The sequence below is a fragment of the Oreochromis niloticus genome, linkage group LG14 (assembly GCF_001858045.2).
Source record: "Oreochromis niloticus isolate F11D_XX linkage group LG14, O_niloticus_UMD_NMBU, whole genome shotgun sequence".
NCBI lineage: Eukaryota > Metazoa > Chordata > Actinopteri > Cichliformes > Cichlidae > Oreochromis > Oreochromis niloticus.
In genome coordinates, this window is record NC_031979.2 from 1,505,890 (window position 1) to 1,531,818 (window position 25,929).

At 43.3% G+C, this 25,929-nt stretch overlaps 2 protein-coding genes across 2 annotated transcripts; one reads left to right on the plus strand and one right to left on the minus strand.

Annotated features, from left to right (window-relative positions):
• The first annotated feature begins 14,442 nt into the window (after positions 1–14,442).
• LOC100707865 (TLC domain containing 3A) lies at positions 14,443–17,992 on the plus strand. Its single transcript, XM_003459925.5, has 4 exons — positions 14,443–14,710; positions 15,116–15,199; positions 15,297–15,471; positions 17,469–17,992. The coding sequence occupies exons 1-4, from the start codon at positions 14,589–14,591 to the stop codon at positions 17,742–17,744; spliced, it is 657 nt and encodes a 218-aa protein (XP_003459973.1). The 5' UTR covers positions 14,443–14,588; the 3' UTR covers positions 17,745–17,992.
• gemin4 (gem (nuclear organelle) associated protein 4) lies at positions 17,788–25,820 on the minus strand. Its single transcript, XM_005465751.4, has 6 exons — positions 25,659–25,820; positions 23,043–25,031; positions 21,338–21,494; positions 20,966–21,230; positions 18,956–19,645; positions 17,788–18,751 (listed from the first exon to the last, which is right to left on the minus strand). Exons 1-6 carry the CDS (start codon positions 25,666–25,668, stop codon positions 18,530–18,532), a joined length of 3,333 nt encoding a protein of 1,110 aa, XP_005465808.1. The 5' UTR covers positions 25,669–25,820; the 3' UTR covers positions 17,788–18,529.
• Positions 25,821–25,929: the final 109 nt, after the last annotated feature.

Here is a 25,929-nt window from a genome sequence, read left to right on the forward strand (position 1 = left end):
CGGGGCCAAGGACGTATGTTCTTTTAGAGCAGAGCTACAGATTAAAAATGCCCAAGGCGAAGCGGTCAAAAGTCTGGCTGTACTTCACAGCAAAAGATGCAAACTCAGCAGCCTGCAACAAGTGCTTTAAGGTGATACTGTGCAAAGGAGGTAACACCTTGAATCTGATGAAACACCTGGCGACGCATAGCGTTTTTTTAAAAGCCGAGAAATCCACCGTATTTGATAGCTTGCTGCAAGACCTCACACCGAGCACATCTACTGCGGGTGTGGTGCCCGTTATAGGACCCGGAGTTAGCAACATCCCCCAAGAACCCGAAGAGTTCTTGGGGGATGGCCCTAGCCCTGCCAGTGTAGCAGAAATGATGACGGATGATGATGGCAGCAGCAGCCGTTCTTCTCTGGGTGAGTAGCTTAATGTTGTTCGTGTGTAATTTACGTTAAGTAGGCTAACCACGTTATTAAATTAATGCATGTAAGGTGAACTAGCAAACACTGTCGTAGTTACATGCGGCTGTCTGCACAGCGGGACGCACGGAGGATGTAGTCTGTGGCGACTCTGACCTCGTTAAGAAGAGGTGCCAGCGGGCTGTCATCAGGAACCAGCGATCCGAGACGTACCAGTGACGGAGCTCATGGTGCGAGCAGTGCCGGCCTGAGCCTGATAAATCTTCTCCAGCTGCGAAGCAGAGAAACTGCAGTGCTTGGACGGCAGAGTTGCGGGGCCGCCGACACCATGGTTATGGGACGGGGCCAGATACTGTGTACTGATGTCACAGTGTTACAGAAATACTGCAGTCCAAACTTGGAAACTTTTTTCATCAACTGTAAACCATTTTATTCACCGCGGGAGTTTTCTTCCTTCATGCTGGTCGGAGTTTACATCCCTCCTCAGGCCAATGTGAACAACGCACTGTGCGAGCTGGCTGACCAGATCACCACCCTGGAAAGGAAATTCCCGGATTCCTTTACAATTATCCTTGGGGATTTTAACAGAGCAAACCTTAACCACGAACTCCCCAAATACAGACAGCATATAGACTGCCCCACCAGGGACAACATCACACTGGATCACTGTTACACCACTTTAAAAGATGCCTATTGCTCTGTGCCCCGGGCAGCTTTGGGACATTCTGATCACTGCCTGGTCCATCTTATTCCAGTTTATAGGCAACAACTCAAACGTGCCAAGCCTGTAGTCAAAACTGTGAAGAAGTGGACTAACGCAGCAAAGCAGGAACTGCAGGACTGTTTTGACTACACTGATTGGACTGTTTTTGAAGCTGCATCTGAGAACCTGGATGAGCTCATGGACACTGTGACATCATACATCAGTTTCTGTGAAGATGTGTGTGTGCCAACCAAGACCTTTTGCACATACAACAACAATAAACCATGGTTCACTCCTAAACTCCAACATCTTTGTAAGGCCAAGGAGGATGCCTACAGAAGTGGTGACAGGGCCCTGTACAAGCAGGCCAGAAACACACTGACAAAGGATATCAAAGCAGCCAAAAGGATCTACTCCCAGAAGCTGAAAGAACGGCTCTCAGCCAACGACCCTGCATCAGTGTGGAAGGGCCTGCAGGAAATCACCAGCTACAGATGCCCCCCACCCACTGTTGAAGCAAACAAAGACCTGGCCAACGAGCTAAATACATTCTACAGCAGGTTTGAGACGGACAGACTCCCACACCTCACCCTCCCCTCCCCAGAGCCATTGTTTCAGACACTGACCCCCAACACACCTCTCACACCTCACTCTCCCACCTCACCCTCCCCAATCCAGACTCAATGACCACCACCACCCTCCCCCGTACAGACTCAACGACCTCCATCACAACTCTCACCCCCCTTTCCTCCTCCCTGAAACTCAGAATACACACTGAGGATGTGAGCCGACTGTTTCAGAAACAGAACCCCAGGAAAGCCCCCGAACCAGACGGTGTTTCACCCTCCTGCCTCAAAACCTGCGCTGAACAGCTGGCTCCCATCTTTACCCGCATCTTCAACAGATCCCTGGAGCTGTGTGTGGTGGCAGATTTCTTTTCTCATGTATTAATCACATATTTAATCATATCACATTAGTTATAGTTATATCACTTTCTCACTTTACTATAGTAAGAGCACTCCTGTTACTAGTTTACATGCATGTGTAATGTTAACACAGTGAGGCCATTGTAATGGGAGACATTACACAGATAGCGAGACTCCCTTTGCTTATCAGGGATGTAAATCCTTAGGTGAAGGCTAAGCAGAAAACAAGGTCATAATTCTCTCTGTGAGGGAGAAGGTATAGCCCCCCGTGAGAGGGGGGTAAGACATGTGAGAGTTTGTGGAATGTTCTTTGTCTGTGTCTCTGTATATAAGATGTAAGGGCGGTGGCCACAATTCAGAGATGATCCTGGTGTTTCACTGGGATGCTCTCTCCACATTGCAATGTGTTCATTAAACCCACTTCAAATCAAGCTCACTGGGTGTGTTGCAGGTTATTGTTAAAATTTCCACAACAATTTGGCGTCACGAACAGGATTCCTCACGTGAGTTTCGCTGAATCGCAGGTACGTGGTGACTGGCCATCCTGGGGGAAAAAAATTGCCCCGGTCCCACCGTTCTTTTCAAAAAAAAGGGGGAACCGCTAGAGGCCTTCAGCGACTGACACATGCAGGAATTTAACGAACTATGAGGTAAAGAAATGGAAAAAGAATCTGCAACAGTGAGCTGTTTTGATTTGTGGGGAGTTTTCAAGTGGACCACAAAAAGGGAAAACCTCAAAAAAAAAACGACGCCTAAATTATGGATTGTCGTGGGAAGGACTCTTCTGTCCTTGGGTTTATGGTTTTTAGCACTTTGTACCGAAGCAAAGGCTGCAGAGGGGACGCCCGGCTGTAATGGGTGCTGAGCTCAGCAAAGTGGCTACAGGAGCCGTGGGGAGGTTGTGTCCCTAGAGGTGGTCTGGGTGAAAACTCCAAATGGGTAAAGTATGTTTTGTGTAAGAGAAAGATGTTGACAGGAATAAGAGGGGGGTTTTTTTTGTTTGTAGTTTATTCTTAAGTTGTTGTTGCTTTTGTTGTTGTCCTTTTGTTTTGGATGGACCACTGGGAGGGAAACCTCAGGAATACGACACCTAATTTCAGGACTGTTGTGGGAAGGACTCTGTCCTTAGTTTGTGGTGTTTAACACTTTTGCACCACAAGGAAAAGGCTGGACGGCGAACGCGCTTGTCCACAAAGCTGAGGTCAGCAGTATGGCCACCTCCGGGTGGTCCGGGCAAATCCAGGTTTTGATTGCGTGATTTTTTTTTTTTTCCTCTTTCAGAAATATGGGAAAGAAGACGTGCTGTGGGTGTGTGTACAACCGAGATTGATGGAAAGAGATGTAATGTGTACAGAAGAATAAGAGAGGGAAAGTGTTAATGAGCAGTGATGAAAATGATATCAAATAAATGTCTTAGTGTTTTTGTACAGGTGGCTACGGAACTGGATCAACGTCCTCCACAAGCACAGCGGCCAGAGCAAAATGATAGATTAATATAATTGGAACCACATCCAGCCGTGTTTTGGCTGAAAATTACACAGCTTCACTCCATGTACATCTTCCGATGAAGAACAAGCTTCGAGGGTAATCTCTCCCTAAAGACAAAATGCAGTTCGAGAGCAACGGCGTCGACTTCAAGACTCAACAATGTGAACGCACAGCAACACTGCCCTAAACCTTAAAGGGTTCAGCAGCATGTACAAATACCATGGATGGATGGAAGTATGCGCTCCCAGTGACATCACTGTGTGTGAATGGACTTGAGAAGACTGTTTGAGTTTCACATTGCCATACTGGGAGCTGAAATGGCAAAGGAAGAGACTGAAAAGAGTGAAAGACAAAAGGCAAAGCTGAAGAAGAACGGCCCACTGGGCCCCTGACACACCACAACTGTGAACTGCTGCAGATGTGGGAGACAGAAGCTGTGAGAAGAGAGCATGGAGGAAAAATGAAGTCTGTTGTCGTTAATGTGAGAACACATGAAAATTGGGTTGGAAAACTGTGGCCGGCTGTCTTGTGGAGGTTGAGAAAAGTCCGTAGGATCGCAACAAAGGTAAAACTAAAACACACACAAACACAGAGATAAATGTGAAGGAAAGGCAGCTCTAAGGACATGCCCTGCTGAATCTGCAGCTCCACTGCACACACATCCATTAAACCTGCCTACTAACACACACACACATGCAAAGGAGATCAACTTGTTATCTGTCATCAGTGTTAAAATTGTACAAATTTCACAGACACTTGTTATTGAACGCTGAGTGTATCCACTGCTGACAATTAACTCTCCAGGTTGCAGGACTACAGTTTAACTTTTGTGGGAAAAAAGATTCTGGTTTGACCAACCAGTGATCAGACAATAAATTTAGTTGTTAATATAGTAAATTGTCAAATACTTTCTGCTTGATTGGTGCAGCACAAGTAATTTACTGTATGAAGGAAATTCTCTTTTGTGATAATATTTTGAACATGCATTTCTGTTGTCCTGTCAACTTGGTGGGTTAATAGCTGATATGCAAATTAGTTGATTGTTACTAGATCAGGGAAGGATGACTGGATTATAAAACAAGTGAATAAGATGTAGCAGAGGGTTGAAATGATTTTCCTGTTTCTGATGTATGGGTGAAGCTTACACCCAGATATAAACTCTGATTACATGAGAACAAACTTGTTTTGTGAAATACACGACAGCATGTTACATTTTATGTTTGGGGAAGAAAGAAAAGGGGGAAGAAATTCACATTCCAGTGATAAAACATTGATATGAAGTGTTTAGGAAGCTTTTAATGGTGAACATTAGTGTTGTGTGAACTGTGCAGCTGCTAATAAAAAAAGGATGGACAGTTGTCTGTGTATTTAGCAGGTGGAACTTTGTTGGTTGGCCCCAGACTTTCCAGAATTGTGTAATATTCTGGAGCACTTGTGGGCAACCAGTAAATATGATGTGGGGAAAATGAGCAAAGGTAGTAACTCTTAAGTCTGATTTCAGACCATGTAAGCACCAGTTGTTAATTAAAGCCAGAAGCAGTGACTGCAGCACTGCATGGCAGGTTCTAATGCATACAGCCTGTTATTTCACCTGAAGGCAAAACTTTTCCTGTGATTTTTACGGTAAATTTTGGGGTTTTTGTTTTAGTACCAAGCTGATTTTGCCAGTTAGGTTTGGGTTGTTTTTCTTTTTCTAAGAGAAAGACTGTTTTTTTGTTTTGTTTGTTTGTTTGCTTTTTTACACTTAGACATGCCCGGAACCGGGCCTAATTTTGGGGTTGTTGTTTCTTTTTTGTAACAGTGCACTTAGGAAAAAACCTGCCAGGTATCGCCCCCTGGGCGTGATATTTTGTGTGTTGATGATTTAAAAGCAGGCCTGCAAGATGGGGAGCAAAAGCGCTATAAAATACTTTAATTGAGAGCAAATATAAGGTGAGCTTCTCTAGATTACAATTGGATTCTGAGAAAATTCACCTACATAGGATGCTGATCATATCAGATGGTAAGTCCTGTGTTTAAAAGGATTGTAGCGATTCAATCCACTTCAAAAGCAATAAGAATTATTTTTGTTTTTGGAATGACGAAATATTGCTGTCAGTGGATATTTATATTTGTGCGTGGTTTTCCACTGTCAGCAATGATCGTTATGAATGCATGTGACTGGATGAATGCATGTGACTGGTATAAATGCAAATGCAGAGGACTGTGGCTGGACTGATGATGTGGACTAAATGTGACTGACTTGAAATTGAAAAGACAGTACCTATTTTAGGATTAGTCACTTCTAATGCCTAACCCACCCAAACAGTGAAAGAAGGTGGATGTGTGTGAGTTTGTTTGCTTGTTTTTGCAGGAGCAGAAGGATGACAGAGACCAGAGGAGGAGCGACTGTAGGTTTACATGAATGAGGACGGGCCTTGCAGACTTAACCTTTAAGCTGCTACTTTTCTGTTTTACTGATTTTGTGTGAAAGAAACTGGTTTTACTGGCTGCTTGTTGGTTATAGTAACACACTGTGTTGTTGGAAAATGTCAAATGTTAGAAGTTGGTAGAACACATAGCGGCCTTGAAGAGCGTGCAGAGAAGGCCAGCCCACATCAGCTGCAGTTAAACTATGCTCTGATGAACGGCTTTCACCCGCCCACTGCTGACTTCATTAGGAAACAACATTTTAATCAAAACACGGACGGGTCCGTTGAATGCATGAATTGGGCCCGCCATGTGCAGGAAGTCACAAAGCTCTGACCATAGATTTAACTGAGGTGGATAAATGCTAAAAGTAGTGAGGTTGCACCTCCGCATGACGACAGGTTGGATGTATCTATGTGTGTTTCTCTGTTTTGTTTTTAAAGCAGTGGAAAGATGACAGCAACATCCTAGGCTGCGTGCTGATTTAACCTTTTAAATGCCACTTTCTGTGTCTGTGAATTTACCAGCAGAGTGTTATTATGACCTAGTATTGCCAAATGCAGAGGTCACTGTGAGAAAGTGTTTATACACCTGCGCAGGCTAACATTTACATTCTCTTTTCTTTCATCATTTGGGTAAATTATGGCAACAGTAGTGTTTTTAATTATCTGGGGAAATAAACTGCACATGGCACACTTGTGTCTGTGGTGTGGGATGCCTTATTGCTCCTATGACCCTACAGTTGTTTGCAAGTGTGAAGTTTGTATTTACTCACCGATTTTGCTTTCTATGTAATTGTGGTGTGGATTCGAGCTCCAGGCAGAGCCAAGAGTTAGACCAACTTAACATTTAATACTAATTTTATTCTTTAACAATGGGGTTTACAGGGCTGGAGTGAAATTACTCTGGAGGAGAAGCCCTGATGTTGTCTTAGAAATGATTTAATTAACCATTTTCTTTTGTTGTTCTCCTAGTTCTGATGAGTTGACTCATGGGAGAGACCATGTGTCAAAAGGAGGGATTCCAGGTTTAACATGAAACAATGCTTTCTATGTTTTCCATGATGATTTTGTCCATGGCTTTTTACTGTGATTTGTGGGATAACAGTTCATTTCAGGTATTAAACCTCTACAGGGCGTAATTCCATGTTCAGATAAGCTTTTGATGATCTATAAGTAAACTTCACTGAACTGGAAGGGAAATGTGGTTTGATGATGGTTGACATGTTTTCCAAACGGTTAGAAGTTTGTCCTCCTATAAAGGGATACAGGTGCAGTGGTCAGAGTATTGCTGGAAAAAATCATCCCAAGGGTGGAATCTCCTGACTGAGACTGGGTGCTGATCAGAAGTCTTCAGAGACCCAGCGAGAAACAGGGACCATTCATAGCAAAGCTGACAGCCCAGGCAGTGGTTGAGGTCAAAGGTCGTGTGGTTTGGGGCCCTACTAAAAATCATGAGAAGATTCCAGAACCACAGCAATGACCATAAAGCTGCGTTGGAATGAGAGAGTGAGGGGTGAAAAGAGCGCCCTCCTCCAACAAGGGCGTGCCAAGCTCCAACTCAACGACTGCAGAGCAGACTCTGAGCCACCCAAGAGGGATCAGCGAATGAATGCAGATCACACCTGCTTAAACAGCCAATCAGTTTCCCTGGAAAGCTTAGTATGTTTTTAAGTTAAGGAGGTCGTTGGTGTGATGTTAATAATCATTTTATAAATGATATGCATTTACATGACTCTCCGAACATCACAAACTCTGTTAGGGTCCTGAGCCTGAGTAGAAGTGATTGGAGTAATTATAGCATGCAAGTTTTACAGCAACTTGTGCGCATTTTGTAGGGAAGCTAGACTGATTATCTAGCATGTCAGTTCCTGATGCGTAAGTGCATTAGGCCCTCATTGTCTGAGTAAACATAATAACAACAGTTGTGAGTTCTTTTGACATGTGTACTCAATTTTGACACATTTGACACCGTAAAGGTAGGATTTGGGGTTCATCACATTTCATTGAGGGATTTTGATCTCAATGAAATCAACCTCAAACATGCTGGAAGAGTTAAATGTGATTGTTTTGGTTTCCCCAATCACTGATGTGGGGACAGTAAAGATGATTGTAAATGCCCTTGAGAGGGTTTACACCTTTTAAACAGGCCGATGGCCCCACAATAGTAAAGAGTACAGTACACTGCATAGATGGAGTGGAAAGATCTATAATTCTGTTGCAAAATGTAGCTCAGAAGTGTTTGATACATGATGGCTATGTGGAAATTCATGGCTACTTTTGGGTTTTACTCTAAAAGAAGCACTAACATCAGTGTTAGTATATGTTTGTGGTATTAATTTACAGGTTCAGACATATTCACTGTCCTTGATGGCAAACATCTGGACAGGGCAAAGCAAATGGCACAAAGTAGGGTGTGATGTTTGGTGAGGTATGTGTGCCTCGATCCCTTAATAACACTGGGGAAGAGGGTCTTTTATAGAAACAGTTAATAAATTGGGAGACTTAATGATAAAGTGGGAAAATATATCACACACTGAAAAACTTCCTTATCTTAACAACGGGTTCTTATGAGAGAGCAGCTTGATGTAACTATGGTTGAAGTTTTCTTTGCAGATGAAAAACAAACACTGTTTCATTTCTATACATGATCTCATATTGTGTTTTATTTTATGATATAACTGCCATCCTTCGAACAAAGGGTGGAGACTCAGATGGAGCGAAGATGGCCATAAAATGTAAATTTGTTGTTTCCTTCTGACCATAGGGAAGATGCACATTGTGAATTCTTTGAGTACACAATGGTGCTGATGTTCAGTAGTTAGAAAAGAAATCTCCATGTGTTTTTATGTGATTCTTAATTAATTATTTTTAATTCTTAATTGTGGTATCACAAAGGGTGGAATGTGGTGGCAGATTTCTTTTCTCATGTATTAATCACATATTTAATCATATCACATTAGTTATAGTTATATCACTTTCTCACTTTACTATAGTAAGAGCACTCCTGTTACTAGTTTACATGCATGTGTAATGTTAACACAGTGAGGCCATTGTAATGGGAGACATTACACAGATAGTGAGACTCCCTTTGCTTATCAGAGATGTAAATCCTTAGGTGAAGGCTAAGCAGAAAACAAGGTCATAATTCTCTCTGTGAGGGAGAAGGTATAGCCCCCCGTGAGAGGGGGGTAAGACGTGAGAGTTTGTGGAATGTTCTTTGTCTGTGTCTCTGTATATAAGATGTAAGGGCGGTGGCCACAATTCAGAGATGATCCTGGTGTTTCACTGGGATGCTCTCTCCACATTGCAATGTGTTCATTAAACCCACTTCAAATCAAGCTCACTGGGTGTGTTGCAGGTTATTGTTAAAATTTCCACAACATGTGCGAAGTTCCCTCCTGCTTCAAACGCTCCACCATCATCCCTGTTCCCAAGAAACCCACCATTACAGGACTGAATGACTACAGACCTGTCACCTTGACGTCTGTGGTCATGAAATCCTTTGAACACCGAGCGTCCCAGCACTTTTCCCACAAACGTCACCCATCTTTCCAGGGTTGAGCGCCGGAGCTGGCGACAAAATGCACTGGCTTCGGGCTCTGTCAATGCTCTCCTAGCGTGGACGATCCCCAGGCAGACAGGGCAGGCTTCGTGCTGGTTGCTGTCGTGCAAAGAGAAACCGCATCCCTGAGGACAGGGGCGAACAGAAGATTTCTGCTTTGCTCGCTTCGGTTTGAAGTCCATTCCAAAACGCAAAGCAAAACGCTGCACAGGAAAACTTGAAATTAGCACTCCGCGGGCAGCCTACGCAACAACTGCGCAATGGAGGGCGGCTAACACCAACAGGGGCAGTTAAGCTAAGTTCAAGTCGGCAGACAATGGAGCTAACTAGCGGCAGCTAGCTAGCCCAACTCAGCAGAGGTGTTTCTCAGCGAGGTGAAGAGCGTAAGAACTGAGGGATGACTATGATGACAGCCGCTATATGTGCGGGTGGGGCCGTGCGTGTGTCATCACACGTCATCTGCCTTAAAGGCGTGAATAAAGGTTTCTTCAGCCAGGACACGCGGGGGCGTGATATCCCATACTTATGTGTTGTACCAAGTAAATCGACTGAAAGGGAACTAACTATATCTTTTAAATTTAAAATGTGGAACTGTGTATCGTCTACCTGAAAGTAACCATTCAGATTGATATACTGTGCTGTATACTGAAGTACAAATCCAACAGTCAAATTAAACACTCAAGTGTGTTTATTTAAACAGGCAACTGTGAGGCGTTCCTGTGAAAGTGCTGTAATATTCTAAAGAAACACATTTGATTTCAAAAATGGCATCGTGTTATAGGACACAGTGACAGTCAGAAGCACACACTATGCACACTATGAACCATTTATCTAAGTCTGATTCTGCAGGTGAGTATTGTCCAACTGCTGAGAGTTTAGTCCAGCTCAGGCCTATGACTGAGCTACACAGTGCTATAAGTCATGTTAGCTCAGTCATCAGCTTATCACGCTCATGTAATCATTGTGGAAGGCTAGGCAGCATGGCTTACTTCCTGCTGCTCCGTGTGGCCTTAATTTCTCTGCTCTGAACCTCGTCCTGTGCATTACAAGGTCCAGCAACTAGGAACACTTCAATGTAAAGAGCCCCACATTTCATACTTGGAGGACTCATTCAATTCAATTTTATCTATACAGTGCCAAATCAGAATAACAGTCGCCTCAAGGCGCATTATATTGTAAGGTAGACCCTACTATAATACATACAGAGAAAACCCCAACAATCATAGGGGGTATGAGCAAGCACTTTGGCGAAAGTGGAAAGGAAAAACTCCCTTTCAACAGGAAGAAACCTCTGGGAGAACCAGGCTCAGGGAGGGGCGGCCATCTGCCGTGACCGGTTGGGGTGAGAGGAGGAAGACAGGACAAAAGACAGGCTGTGGATGAGAGCCAGAGATTACTAAAAAGTATGATTCAATGCAGAGAGGTCTATTAACACATAGTGAGTGAGATAGGTGACTTAGGAAGAAACACTCAATGCATCATGGGAATCCCCCAGCAGCCTACACCTATTGCAGCATAACTAAGGGAGGATTCAGGGTCACCTGATCCAGCCCTAACTATATGCTTTAGCAAAAAGGAAAGCCTAATCTTAAAAGTAGAGATAGTGTCTGTCTCCCAAATCCAAACTGGAAGCTGGTTCCACAGAAGAGGGGCCTAAAAACTGAAGGCTCTACCTCCCCATTCTACTTTTAAATACAGGGTGGGCCATTTATATGGATACACCATAATAAAATGGGAATGGTTGGTGATATTAAAGTCCTGTTTGTGGCACATTAGTATATGTGAGGGGGCAAACTCCTCAAGATGGGTGGTGACCATGGTGGCCAATTAGAAGTCGGCCATCTTGGATACAACTTTTGTTTTTTCAATAGGAAGAGGGCCATGTGACACATCAAACTTATTGGTAATGTCACAAAAAAAAAACCCAATGGTGTGCTTGGTTTCAACGTAACTTTATTCTTTCATGAGTTATTTACAAGTTTCTCTTTGTTCACAGCCATTGACATGTCGAAGAGGTTAACACATGAGGAGCGGATCGAAATTGTGTTGATATCTGGTGAACGCAGTAACCGGGTCATTGCAGCAGATTTCAATGCAAGACACCCTACGAGACCACCCATCTCCCATGCTACAGTTAGCAAACTGCTTGCTAAGTTTCGTGAAACTGGTTCAGTGTTGGATTTGCCAAAATGTGGACGCAAGAAAACTGTCACTAATGAAGAAACATCAGCAGCTGTCCTAGCTTCATTCAGCAAGAGCCCACAGCGTAGCACTTGCCGCATGTCACTGGAGAGTGGCATTAGTTGAACATCCCTTCGGCGGATATTAGCTACTCACAAATGGCACCCTTACAAACTCCAGCTACTGCAGCATCTCAATGAGGATGACCCAGATCGGCGCACAAAATTTGCAGAATGGGCAAAACAAAAATTGGAACAGGACCCTCAGTTCACGCAGAAGATTTTGTTCAGTGATGAGGCAAACTTTTATGTGAATGGTGAAGTTAACAAACAAAATCACCGCTATTGGTCTGACACTAACCCACATTGGATGGATCCCTCCAAGACTGTTGGAACAACAAAAGTGAGGGTTTGGTGTGGTATATGGGGTACAACGATAGTGGGTCCATTCTTCATCAATGGAAACCTCAAGGCCACTGGATATTTGAAGTTGCTACATGATGATGTGTTTCCCTCTTTATGCACTGAAGCTGGCACGTTCCCTGAGTTTTTCCAGCAAGATGATGCACCACCACATTATGGGTGCCAGGTCCGAGCATTCCTAGATGAACAGTTTCCTGGAAAGTGGATTGGTCGTCGTGGGCCAGTTGAATGGCCCCCAAGGTCTCCCGATCTGACCCCCTTAGACTTTTATCTTTGGGGTCATCTGAAAGCAGTTGTCTATGGTGTGAAGATACGAGATGTGCAGCACCTGAAACTACAGATACTGGATGCCTGTGCTGGCATTTCTCCTGCAGTGTTGCTATCAGTGTGTGAAGGGTGGGAGTAGAGGGTTGCATTGACAATCCAACACAATGGGCAGGACATTGAACACATTTTATAAGTGGTCAGAAACTTGTAAATAACTCATGAAAGAATAAAGTTACGTTGAAACCAAGCACACCATTGTTTTTCTTGTGACATTACCAATAAGTTTGATGTGTCACATGGCCCTCTTCCTATTGAAAAAACAAAAGTTGTATCCAAGATGGCCGACTTCTAAATGGCCACTGTGGTCACCATCCATCTTGAGGAGTTTGCCCCCTCACATATACTAATGTGCCACAAACAGGACTTTAATATCACCAACCATTCCCATTTTATTACGGTGTATCCATATAAATGGCCCACCCTGTACTCTAGGAACAACAAGTAAGCCTGCAGTGCAAGAGCGAAGTGCTCTAATGGGGTGATATGGTACTATAATGTCATTAAGATAAGATGTGGCTTGATTATTCAAGACCTTGCATGTGAGGAGCAGGACTTTGGATTCAATTCAGGATTTAAGCCAGTGAAACCAATGAAGGGAAGCCAATTTAGGAGAGATAAGCTGTTTCTTTCTAGTCCCTGTCAATACTCTTGCTGCAGCATTTTTAAATTAACTGAAGGCTTTTCAGTGAGTTTTTAGGACACAGTGATAATAATGAATTACAGTAGTCCAGCCTAGAAGTAATAAATGCATGAACTAGTTTTTCAGCATCACTCTGAGATAGCATATTTCTAATTTTAGAGATAATGCGCAAATGGAAGAAAGTGGTCCTAGCAGACTCATGTGGAATCCAGTCCAAGCGTTCCTGCAGGCAAACATGAACTCAGTGTGGATTAGGTGACATGCAGGGACAAGCACCTATCACACCATCAGACGGATGTATTTGTGTCATGTCACGTGGTCACACATAATCAGCACAACTGGCTTGATGTAGGAGATTAGCAAGTTGCCAGTGTGCACTATTTCTAAGCTTTAGGTCAAAGACTGCTGCCCCGAGGTCACAAAGAAACTCCAAACCATGTTGCTCCACCCATTGTGGCAGCAGTTCTCTGGGCACTTATTGGGCACTTAATTTGAAGCATGTAGCTTTCATTAGCTACATGCTTTCATTTTAATTGGCAAGAGGAAATAAAGAAGATAATTAACAGAATCGTCAGTCAAATCTGTTAAAATAATACTCAGAATTTTGCTGACTTTTCTTCAAAATATGGTTTTAAAAAAGCTTTTCTTCCCTTGGAAGTTATATTTCTGTCAGCAGCTTTGCCGGTACAGAATTCTTCCGTACTGTAGATTCCAGTCCAGGGTCCTTTCAGTACCATGTCTCTCTCTGTTGTAATGCCTCTTGAGAAAGGCCGGAGCCACCTTGCATTCCTGCTCTGTGAGAACCAAGCACACTTTCCTGCTTGCTGCCTGTAAATATATGACACGCTGGTTCTACTATATGTTGGTATCACAGACTGCATACTGGAAACTGTTTAAGTGTTTTATTTAATCTAAATGGACATGAATCCATAATAATGTTAAAAGAAGATTTATCTTAGACTGGACTGACATGTCCTTTTATTGGTAAGTCACTCTCATTACGACATTTTCTTAGAATTTTATTAAAAACATAGAATTTCATAAAACTTTCTCTTTTAAAAAATAAATACATAATATAATCCTGTAGTACTTAATCACCATTACCTTCCCACGCTTCTTTTTCAATGGAAAAAGGAAAAAGGACATTGTAAAAATAATAATACAAGTACAGATGGGTAGTATTTCAATAATATTAAATATCATTAGTATTTAAATATTACACATATTTCAATCACCAAAGAGGAGTAGAAACGTATTGAAAGAGATTTGAATAGACTGAGAAATTCAAAGGTAGTTTAAAGTCAAGGATTTCTATTGGTCTAAAGCTCTTCTCCTACAGCCAATCATAGCCCTCTAAATAAAGGTTGACGCAAGTTCAACAAAACATCAGAGAAGCTAGCTGCCGTTAGCTTACTGAAATACGACGGTGTCCATACGGCAGGTGTTGGTGTGCGGACTGTGTTAAAGCGGTTACGGCGACCAGGAAGAGGCCGGCGACCAGGAAGAGGCCGGCTAACATAATGCTTTCTGCCCTGGTCTGTGGCGCTCTGGTGTTCCCTGGACTTTTCTGCGGCTCCAGAAAAGTCCTTAAATCCACTTTCACACAGTGGAGCGACGCTGACGTGGTTTGTGTCAGTGAGAGGTCAGCGTCCACACGGGTACCTCACCAGACTACGTTAACACAAACGCCAGTTTAATGTTGTGTTGTTTATCTGTCTCGTTACACACACTGCGGAGATTTGCTTCCTGTGTCACATTACTAACACGAAAGAGTAGCTAAATTCGGCACATACATAACAAACCATAGAGGCGTTTTTGACCTAAGGAATCCTCTGATTCCCGTTAAATATGAGCTTGACTTAGATTTTAGAATTTGACACAAATATTTGGCTATGTGTTTGTTGGATATGTGCCGAAGGCAACACATTGCACGCCTGTGAGGGTTTGAATATTCATTACGTGTGCAGTGGGTACTATTAAAAAGCCAGACAACAAATAAACGTGCATTTTGGTGTATCTACTCAAACAGTTGCTTTGCTTACTAAAGGCTGGTTTCTGCCATCCATGCATCTCTGGCTACTGCAGCTGGAGTCACAGTCATGACATCCTGCAGGGACGTCATTACTGACAGGTTAGTGTTTCATAGTTTGTTGCACATGAAGACATGAGTTATCATTAGATTGTCAGTTTGTTAGTTCAGTGAAAGTGTTTGCTGTCTCACTTCACAGTCACTGGCTGGTGAACGGGTTTGTATTGTTTGGAGTGCCCTACGTGGTCTTTGACATCTATGCCATGTATCTGAGCCACTACCATACTCAGAAGCTGGGGGACTTCTTCATCGGCTGCCTGTTCACCACAGAGTTCAGCACTCCTTTTGTCTCCATTGGAAAGATTCTCATCCAGGTAATACATGGGATTTACCTTTAGTAGACAGAGGAAGGCTGACATCAAGAAATCCCACTAGTGGCAAGAAAAGGCTGGCTTAAAGGACAGCACAGAGGCTCCGATCTTGGCAGCACAGGAACAGGGCCTAAGCTCCAGATCCATAGACTGAAGAGTCTCCCACAGCTGACAGGGCCAGAGTGGCAGACAGTACAAAGGCCCCAGAGACTAGCCAAAACATATGGGTGTGAAAATCTGTCACACTAACAATTTCAGATCATCAAGCAAATTTACTGTTAGAGAAAGATAATCCGATTAAATACAAAATGCCGTTTTTAATGATGAACCTACCTGGTCCTGTGTTTTTAATGTGGGACCCTGCGTGCAGGGTTTATAATGGTCATGTATAAAAGATCGTGTTGTAGTACGCAGGGTTCGTACGCTTTTTTCAGGGTCAAATTCAAGTACTTTTTAAGCACTTTCAAGGTCCCTTTTTAAGCTTTTCCAGCCCCCCCCCCCCCCCCCCCCCCAGAAAAAATGCATCAATTTGCATCACCTCAGTACAATTTATTTTACATAAATTCAGACAAAATTTAAAATATAAGTAGAAAGTGATATTTTTGACTGTAAAAACCACAAGCATGTTTAACGAATCATTTTCATAACTTGAAATGCAAATAGAAATTGGACATTTAAAAAAAAAAAAATATGAACAAGTTTTGCAAACAACAAAGTTACATGGTACTATTTACCTAAAAATGCAGCCAAGGCTCAGACGTTTTTTATATAACCATTCAAAACTATTTACAGAACAATCAGGTGTGCTGCATCAAATAAGAAGGCACACAAATTATTTTTTGGAGTTGCATAAATAGTTTGTGTCCACTATAACACAGATGAGAACAGCACAGGGATAAACCTGCAAGTCTGACAGCAGGTGTGTCACTCAGCGTTTACACTGCAATCTGCCTTTGGTGGCTTTTTTGCAGCAACTGTGACGTTCACTAGTAGAACTGACACACAAAACAAAACGACTACACTACACACTAACTACACAAGACAACACACTAACTTGAGACTCCAAACATGATAAACATCACAAATCTCTCACGTATCAAAACTCTCTTTTTCGCTCACTCGCTCTCTCCCTCTTCCCTACAACCAAATACCACATGTTGCCATATCATTTTTTTGATTGGTCGACATGGTACATTTTTCCACCAATAGGGAAGGAGTGTTTTTTCTTTTTTTCACTCACAAGCAAAGCGTGTTTGCTAGCGCTCTCCATAAAAAACGCTGCTTTTACCGTTTCTTCCCGGAGTAAACGCCACTGTTTTATTCAGAACCCCCCCCCCCCCCAAAAAAAACATCGGTTTTACGTGACCTATCAACACAATTTAAAAACTGGTATATAGCTTGAAGTCCACACGTTCGACCCAAGTTGAAATGGAGACTCTGGGTCCGTCGACCCCAGAGGGTTAATCAGAAAGCCTTAAGTTAGCTAGTTATGTATCGGGCTAATGTTTAAAGCTTTCACTTGAGTAAATTAACTCATATTACTGCTAAGTAATGTTAGCTAAGTTCACAGCATATTCCGTAATAGCGCTGCCATACTGCATCACACTCAGCGCACTCATCCCCGACTGTCCGAGGGAGGGGCGGGGTCACATATTGAAACAGACGCAAGGCAGCCCAGGCGGGGAAATTTTGCTTTTGCGTCTCATTTTATTTCTCTATCTGATAAGAAAACAATTCAATCAGATAGCTATTTATTGTGAATGAAATACAGTTACATTTTCAAGCACTTTTAAGCACCACATCTGAAATTCAAGCACTTTTCAAACCTTGAAAAGATGACATTAGAATTCAAGCATTTTCAAGGATTTCAAGCACCCGTACGAACCCTGAGTACGACAAATGGCATAAATTCTTATCATGTTTGCATAAAAGCGTTTTGTGTTACGCACATGGATGTATTAAAGAAGTCCCCTCACCATCTTTCTATGTTTCATATCCAGCTGGGTCTCAACAACACCAGGCTCCACAGGATCAACGGCATCATAGTCTTGCTCAGTTTCTTCACATGCCGGATACTGCTCTTCCCCTTCATGTACTGGATGTATGGCCGGCAATTCGGGATTCCTCTGCACAGAGTGGTCTTTCACCTGCCGCTGCAATGCAACGTGGGTAACCTAGTGCTCCTGGCTCCACAGATCTACTGGTTTATCCTTCTGTTGAGGAAAGCCAACAGACTGTACCTGAGGCAGAGGAAAGGGCCGGCTCGCAAAGACTGAAGGCTCCATGATTTTCAAAAAACAACACAAAACCCTCAGATTATTGCTACAGTTAATGAAAAAATAAGTTTATTATTTTCATAATAAAATTAAGTCAGATTTAACAGGAAATAGTTGTTTAACTGTGACTCTATCACATCGTCTGTCAGCAGTGCGGTTTTCCTTTTGTCTGTTCAGCTTTTATATGTTAGAGCCTCAACAATGTTACCCAACTACACAGAATCTGTTTGTATAAATTAAAGTCACTTTAATGAATAAAGGAGGAAATAATAACACACTGACTGAGTGCCCCTCGTGTACAGTACATACATTTAGCTCAAGTTTGCATGCTGTCTACAGTGTTAGTGCCACTAGTAATAACTGCTCAACGTGTTGCAAAATATGATTTTAAGTTTGTTTTTTAATCCACGGATTTCAAGCTCGTTAGTGTGACAGATTTCCTGCTTATTTCCATCTCCATGCTTTCATTCTTGCACCCTACATGAGTAGTTTTGTGTCCTGCCCTCACATACAGCAGGTCTGTGTCTCATATTAAAAATATCTTTTCTATCACATCACATAGAACCAATAAATAAAACTATTTAGAGCCGTCTCCAGCCTGAGCTTCTGGCTCACAGGGATAACTTGTACACACACTGACGTCATTAGCAGATTCTTAGAGAGGTGCTCATATTAAACATGACCTTAACATTACACTGTTGTTAATCAGCAGACATATTCAGGATTTTGAGTTTTTGCAAACTCAAAGTGCTCAGTGGGATACAGCAGATAGATCAATGTGTGGATCATGCTGCTGAGGACATGAGCTGAGCAATTTTCTGCTGCAGCACAGCCTTCATCTCTGGGTTGTCTAAGTTGTCTGAGATGGTAGAGAAGAAGTGGCGGGTGTTGTCGCACTCCAGTGGGGTGCAGCTGTTTGGGAAGGCGGCCATAATGGCCTCGTACTGACTGAGGATCTCCAGACTAGAGAGGAACAGAGGCTCACACTGGCCTCCTGGCATCATCACCTGAAGGGAAGACACATTTCACCAGTGAGCCTGTAGTCCTGACTCAGGAAAAGAACACACTGAGAGAACTTTGTAGCAGTCAAATACAATGCCATCTAATACATGCTGATCCAAGTGCATCACTAAATTTGAGCAAACATGCTGTTTGGTTATAAGAGGAAAAGATTTGCCAATCAGAGACAGAACGGTGTAGAGAAGTCGTACCTGGACGTGCTGAACATGGCAGAAGAGCTGGCTCAGAACAAAAAGAACTTCCTGGCTCGGAGCAGTCTCCTTCTGTGAATCCTTTGATATCAGAGAAGTGTCTCTGGCTTCTCTGGACTTTAGACATATGAGAGTTGGATTTGAGTCTGTGGTTGCTGGTGTTTTAGGAGGAGTTGAAGCAGAAGCAGTGAAAGCACCAGATGAAGGAAGAGGCAGTTTGGCTCGTAGTGAATTCATCATGTCCCTCACAGCGTGGGCATATAACCTGCCCACGTGTGCCCAGCCATCCGCCAACAGCCAGTCAGAGCAGCTGGAGCCACAGAGCAGCTGCAGGACTCGAAGCAGAAGGACCGACAGGCGGAGTTCACATGAAAACTTCCTCAGGTCCAGTAGGGGCAGAAAGTCCACGTACTCCAGAGAGAAAGGCACGTGAAGGCGGCTGGATGTGATCAGCTCACGGAGGGCTCTCAGCAGCCTGCTCCATTGGGAGACGGAGCACCAGGGCAGCATCTGAGTCAGAGCCACTAGCAGGCCTTTGCTGAACATGCTGACGTGGTCAGGTTTGTGCTGGTCCAGAGTGAGACAGGACAGCATGGTGCTCTGCAGAGAGTCAGATATGGAGCAACACTCCATCCAGGCTAAAAGACCTGTGCCCAGGCCGTACGAGGGAAGGTCCACACCCAACCATTCCTACAGGACAGACATAGTGTTCAATGCAAACCAAGAGCAAAAACTCTCAGTGTGGAGAAACCACACAAATAACAGTATCACATATTTTTTTCTCAAAAAGTGAGCCTGTGAGCTAGATTTCGATGTTAAAATACCTAAATTTACAGCATTGAAAATTTGGTTTACAGCCTGCTACAAAAATGGCTTAAAGGTCTACAGGCTGAGCAGCATGTACTGATTGAAAACCTAAAACCTGTACATTACGGTGGCCCGCAGAGGTCAAAGAACACCAGCAAATAGAAAAATCATTAAAAAAATTGAAGTGTTTTTGTGGACACAATGACAGATGGCTGTTTAGCAGCTAATAGCAAACATGTACAACATCTACAGTTTTATATGAATCTTGTGTTACCCTGCATCGTCTTCTCTGACTAGTCCTCTTCTTTTAAACATGTCTCAGTGTGATCTTGTGCATGTTTTGGTTCTGGTCACTTCTGTAGCTGGTCCGTCACATTATTGTGTCCCCATAAACACTTCAGTAGTGGTTTTTGTGCTTTTACGCATTTTTCTATTTGCTGTTTTTTTTTTTTTAAAGTTAAGTGACCTTTCAGAGCTTTCGAGTTTTGATTTATCTGATCACAGAACAGTTTGGATCTATCAGTCCATTCATGAGCTTTGCCTCAGAGAAGACGGCGGATTTTCTGGATCATATTCACAAACAGTGATTTCTGGAAGCGTTCCTGATTTCTATGACGGAATCATGGCTGTTTTTCCTTTAATCCATTGCTTTCTGAGGGCCTGAAGGTCCTGTCCTCTGCCACAGAGATTTCTCCAGATGCTTTGAACCTTTTTGATGAGGTTATGTACCAGAGATGATGAGATACTCAAAATCTTTGCAATTACATTTCTTTGCAGACTGGTAAATCTCTGCCCATCTTTACTTCTGAGAAACACTGCCTCTCTAAGATGCTCTTTTTACTCTGTATTGTTACTGACTTGCTTCCAGTTAACCTAATTAGTTATCAGCCACTTGTTTTAGTAACACTGACTTTTCCAATCTTTTGAGGCCTTGTCTCAAAGTTCTGCCTCCAATTTGAAAAGGAGCTTTTGTTTTCTTCTTCTTCTTTTTTTTTTAAAAAAAGGTAAATTTTCTCAGTTTAAACATTTGACACGTTGAGTGTTGTACTTTGAATAAAATGAGCGTTTACGATGTTTGCAAATATTCTGTTTTATTTATGTTTTACCCAGACCTGGGTTTGTATTTTCACAGATTGGATGTTGATACCTGACACTGTTCTTCAAAGAAACTCAGGAGTAGACAGGTTCTGCAGTAGGACGTACCTGTTCAGTTAGATCACACACAGCCAGCAGAGAGGAGGGCACCTCATTTTTAAAGTGCTCCCCCCACACAGGCTTCAGCAGGAACTGAACCGTCCAGTCCAGCTCTTCCATCTTGTTGTGGAGCCAGAACAGCGCTCGGGACCAGCTGCTGGGGGCCGCTGCCACCTCTGCACCCACCACCTGCCCCAGTGTGGTCAGCACTGATAACAGCAGCTCTTTCTTGTCCATGGACCAGATGTGGTGGTCTGGTGGTTGCTCCCAACATCTAGGAGGGATCAGGTGGATTTCAGTTGAAATCAAATGATGGTAAAGGCTATAAAGGTTTAACATCTCAGAAATAAAAAAGTGGAAAGCTTTACTTATGATACAAACCTAAGAGTCTGGTTGTGTAGCTGGGCCAGCATGTAGAGGAGGGGGAAGGGAGAGCAGTCCAACACCCAGTGAGGAGTGGTGGCTGCTTCCTGCATGTCCACAGACAATGCAGTCTGGAGAAGCTGCATACTCAGCTCTGCATCCACAGAACAGTGAGCTGGCAGAACCACAGAATAACTATCAGTAACAAATAATTAACTTTACACCCCAATGCATTTATGTGACAACTTTGGGTTATAGGTGGATTAGCCAAATGTAACTTAAAATGGATCTACAGCTGTGGTCAGAGGTTTCCATCCACTTATCATGGTGATATATGTCAGGGTGATTTGGGGCTTTTCATGATTTCTTTGATCGGTTTCTTTTCTAGGCTGGAATGCTTGTATAGAATCCATCTGTAATGACTTAAAAAAAAGAGAAAAAAGAATAGGGTGCATGTCTGAATGCAAGTTTGAATTTATTTTGGATTTTCTTTGATCCACACAGGGCGAAGATTTAATATACAGGCTCTCATATATACATGCACCTTACTAATATTTGATTAAATGTGCCTTTAACCACACTTTAACCAGATGCTTTTAGTAGTCATCTGCCATAACTCTGGCTGCTATTTAAACACTCTTATTGGCAGAATTTGTATTTAATTTAAATACATTTCATTTAAATTGGTTGGTCAACTTTTAAATAGGGTTCAGTTCAGAACTTTAGGAAGGTCATTCCAGATGCTTAATGGAGCCAGCTTTCAGCAGCTAGACTCTGTGATCACCAGTTCAAACAACTGTATGTAAGAACAAGTACACTGTAAGTGAACCGCTGTTCCAATTTGTGGAAAAAACAAACAGTCACTCTCAGATAAGATGAAATTGGTTCAGGGACAACCCAGGCACCACCAAGCCTGCCTTTAACTGGAAACTTCTGGAACAGCAGCATCACTGTCCACAGTGAAGGTTTTTTTTTTTTTAACATCGCCATGGACCAAGAAGGTGCCGATATAAAAGCCCCTGCTCCAAAATCAACGCCTTCACACTTAACTGACACTTGCAGCTGCTCACATGGACAAGTCAGATCCCTTGTGGAAAAAAGTTTGATTTGTCAGATGAGACAAAAATTGTCCACAGTGACAAGAGGTATGTTTGGAGGAGTAAAGAGGAGGCTTTCAAACTTAAGAATGCTGTACCTGCTGTCAAGTATGGTCGTGGTAGCATCATGCTCTGTGGCTCAAATCAACAGTCAGATGGTTGAAACTTGGATAAAGAAGGCTGACATCACCGTAGCCTTCTGGAATGGCCTTCCTAAAGCCCAGACTTCAACTCTAGTGGTCTATGCCTGGAAACCAATAATTTCGAATAACCTATCAATTCTGCCAAGAACTATGCCAGAGGCTTATTGGTAACAACTAAAAGTTTCTGATGAAGATGCAACTTGCTACGGTACACTTAACCTTTTCATTTAACATTTAGAATTTTGACCCTGTCAGGATCAGTGAAAATAAATTAAAACTTGTGGATCCAATTCTTGTTTTGTTTTTTTCAAAGTCATTACACATGTATGCTGTACAATCATTCCACCCTGAAAATGTTAAAAGCCCAGACTTGCCATGATATTCATATCCATGATGAGTGGCTCTAAACTTTTGATCACAACTGTAAAATGTTAAGAAATTAGCTAATGTAGGTTGTGGTAAACATAAACATGTGAGACTCACCTGTAGCTGAGAGGTTAGGCAGGACAAAGGTGTTCACGACTTCCTGAGGTGACAGAATGCTTTCCCTCTTTCCTTCTCCCTCAGCTGAAGTGACGGGCTCCATGAGCAGACTCAGGAACTTGAGGAACTGTTCTTTTTCAGTTGCTGACAGTGACTTGGTCTGGATCACGTCCTGTAAACACTTGCCAAGTAAATTGCACACCACCTTTTTTCTCCCTCCATTTCTTCTTCCCCTCTGGTCTCTGAGTCCTGGCAGCTGTTCCAGGATCTTAGCCATTAGAGAGAAAGCTCCTTTGTTAAAAACAGCCGAATGACAGCAGGACCTCAAAGTGGCTTCGGGGTTCTGAAAGGCTACTCTTGCAACTAGAGAGGCTGCCGTAGTCAGGTTGCCCTGTGAAGCTCCCGCTGAAGCTCCGCCCGCCCCCTGAATGATGCAATTGAAGGCCATGTTGAGCTCCTGTTCAAACCCGTCAGCTAGAGCAGCAGGTACAGAGCACTCGAAGAACCCCCTGCTGGATAATCTCAGCATGGCAGCCAACGCTTTGTTCTGGTCTTCTAATGTGAGTGTGGAGAAAATACCTGAAGCGATTTTCAGCAGTTTGTGGCACTGCTTCACGTTAGCGCTCTTGCTATGGAGTCTGCTCATTAGGGTGGAGGCGAGGCTCATGAGGGTACCGTGCTGCCGGAAGGCCCCCTGGTTTTTTTCCAGGCAGTCGAGCCAGCGATCCGCACGTTCTGCCCATGATGGCTCACTGGCAAACAACACTGCAAAGTCCTCAGAGTCTTCCAGGTGATGGGTGATAATGACAGCAGCGACCTCTGCGCTCACTTCAGGGCTGCTCTCTGCTACAGGGAGGGACAGTGACTTCAGCACACCTCTGAGTGTATCATTCTCTCCTTCAAAGTCGTCAGTCCCAGCTCCGGGTGCTTCCTCTAGAGAAGCCAGGACCCTCTGGATGCTTTGTTCTAGCAGGAAAGCAGAGTAACTAGGACTGGAGTGGTCACATTGATTGAGAACACTGCTTTGCCAAAACTGTGCAAGCTCTGTGATAATCTTCAGGGCTTCACTCAGCTTCATCTGGCACAGCTGAAACTGAGAAGGTGTGTGAGAAGCACGCAAGTCTTTCAGAGCTTCCTGAATCATTTCAGGACTCAGCTTCTCCATGTTCTCCTCTCTGGCTTGGAGGATTTTACACAAACAGTCCAACTTCTCTTTAGCTGGAAGCACCACGTTTTGGTCTATCAGGAAGGTTGTGTAAAGAGCATCGAGGGAAATGGATAAGGACTGAAAGCAGAGGTCAGCTGAGGATATGTGACATTTCATGCCTTTAAGCGCGTGAAGGAGAATGTGCAGAATATCTGCTGAATCTGGCGTGTCTAACTTTAACCTCTTTGCAGCCTGAGGGGACAGACTGGAGGACTCAGAGGAGAGGTGAGCAAGCTGGCTGGCAAACATCTTCTCTATGCTCTCTTCTTCTCCAACCTTCTCTTCCGCTCTGCCTTTCCACAGCTCCCACCAAACCTCCAGAAGGAGTCGGATATCGTCTTCCCCTACGGGATCGCTCCTCACATGTTCCACCAGCCTTTCCAGCTCAGCACAGATTTGAGCGTGAGGAAGACGCAGGAGGAAACTGGCAAAAACACCCGCAGCTGCTGCTGACTTCACCAGCTCCAGCAGGACGACACGGCTGACCTTAGGGAGGCTGTTCTGGAGAGAGAAGAAAGGGTTCTCCCTCCAAGCCAACTCAACGTTCTCCTCAGCCTCTCTGCACAGCAGCTTCAGCCACACAACACAAACCATCCTCTTCTTCCAGCTCTCGGCTGCTCGGTTGGGACAGTCACTGACTTCATCCTGTCTGCAGATTTCTTTGAGTGCTTCCAGGATCACATGTCCCACCCGGCTCCAGTCTGCTTTCTGAATGGTGGACAGGCATGAGGGGGAACACAGCTTATCAGCCAGGAGGAAAGCTCCCTGAAGTACTGTCGAATCTGAAAGAACAAGAGAAAAGGCATCAAAACTCATATTTGCCAGAGGAAATTGATTTTTTTTTTAATTTTTAACTGTCCTCTCAGCTCCTTAAATTAGCCTAAAATGGCAAAGATGCGCAAAAAACAACACATTTGATCTTAAGACCAAAAAATGCCACTTTGAAAATGGCTTTTGACTGGGGATAAGCTGAAGTTCAACTCTGGCTCATCTAAAGTTGACAGTGGAAGGAACATGGTGTGAAGCCTGAGCTCAGAGAGGTTACTTGTATCTCATTATTTTAAATCGTGATCTTTTATATGAACAGCCACACTCTGTAGAATAAGGTATTAGTGTGTATTTTTCAGTTCCACACAGAATTAATACAAGCTATATAAATATATATAGAATAAAATGTCGCTGTTCTGTCATTCTCACACACATGCAGCAGAGCGGTTAGAGAACAGCATTACCTCTTAAACTGCTAAAGCTGATACTATTTAATTTTTTTTTTGGGGGGGGGGGTTTGATTATGGCGAAAAATCACGGTTTGCTGTTATTTTCTTTTAGCACACGCAACATTTACTACAGCATAAGAGAAATTGTGACTCGTGTTTTCTGTATGAGAACGTGAGAAGTGTAGCGGTTACCTTTGTTCATTATTAGTGTCAAAGCTGCAGAGTGGACCTGGATGCTAAGAAGCTAGTTTGCTAATTTTAGTTCCAATGAAGTAGAGAGCAAACACGAAACTACCTCCCAGCAAAGGTTTCTATCAGAGTGACACCAACTTTGTATAAAGCGCTTCCGCTGTTAGCATCAGCGTGTACAACCAGAGAGAATTCATGATCAAGAACTCCCACTCTGTGGATTTCCGGTTTCATAGAGGGCGCTCTAAGCATATGGCAGAATGAATAGAGTTCT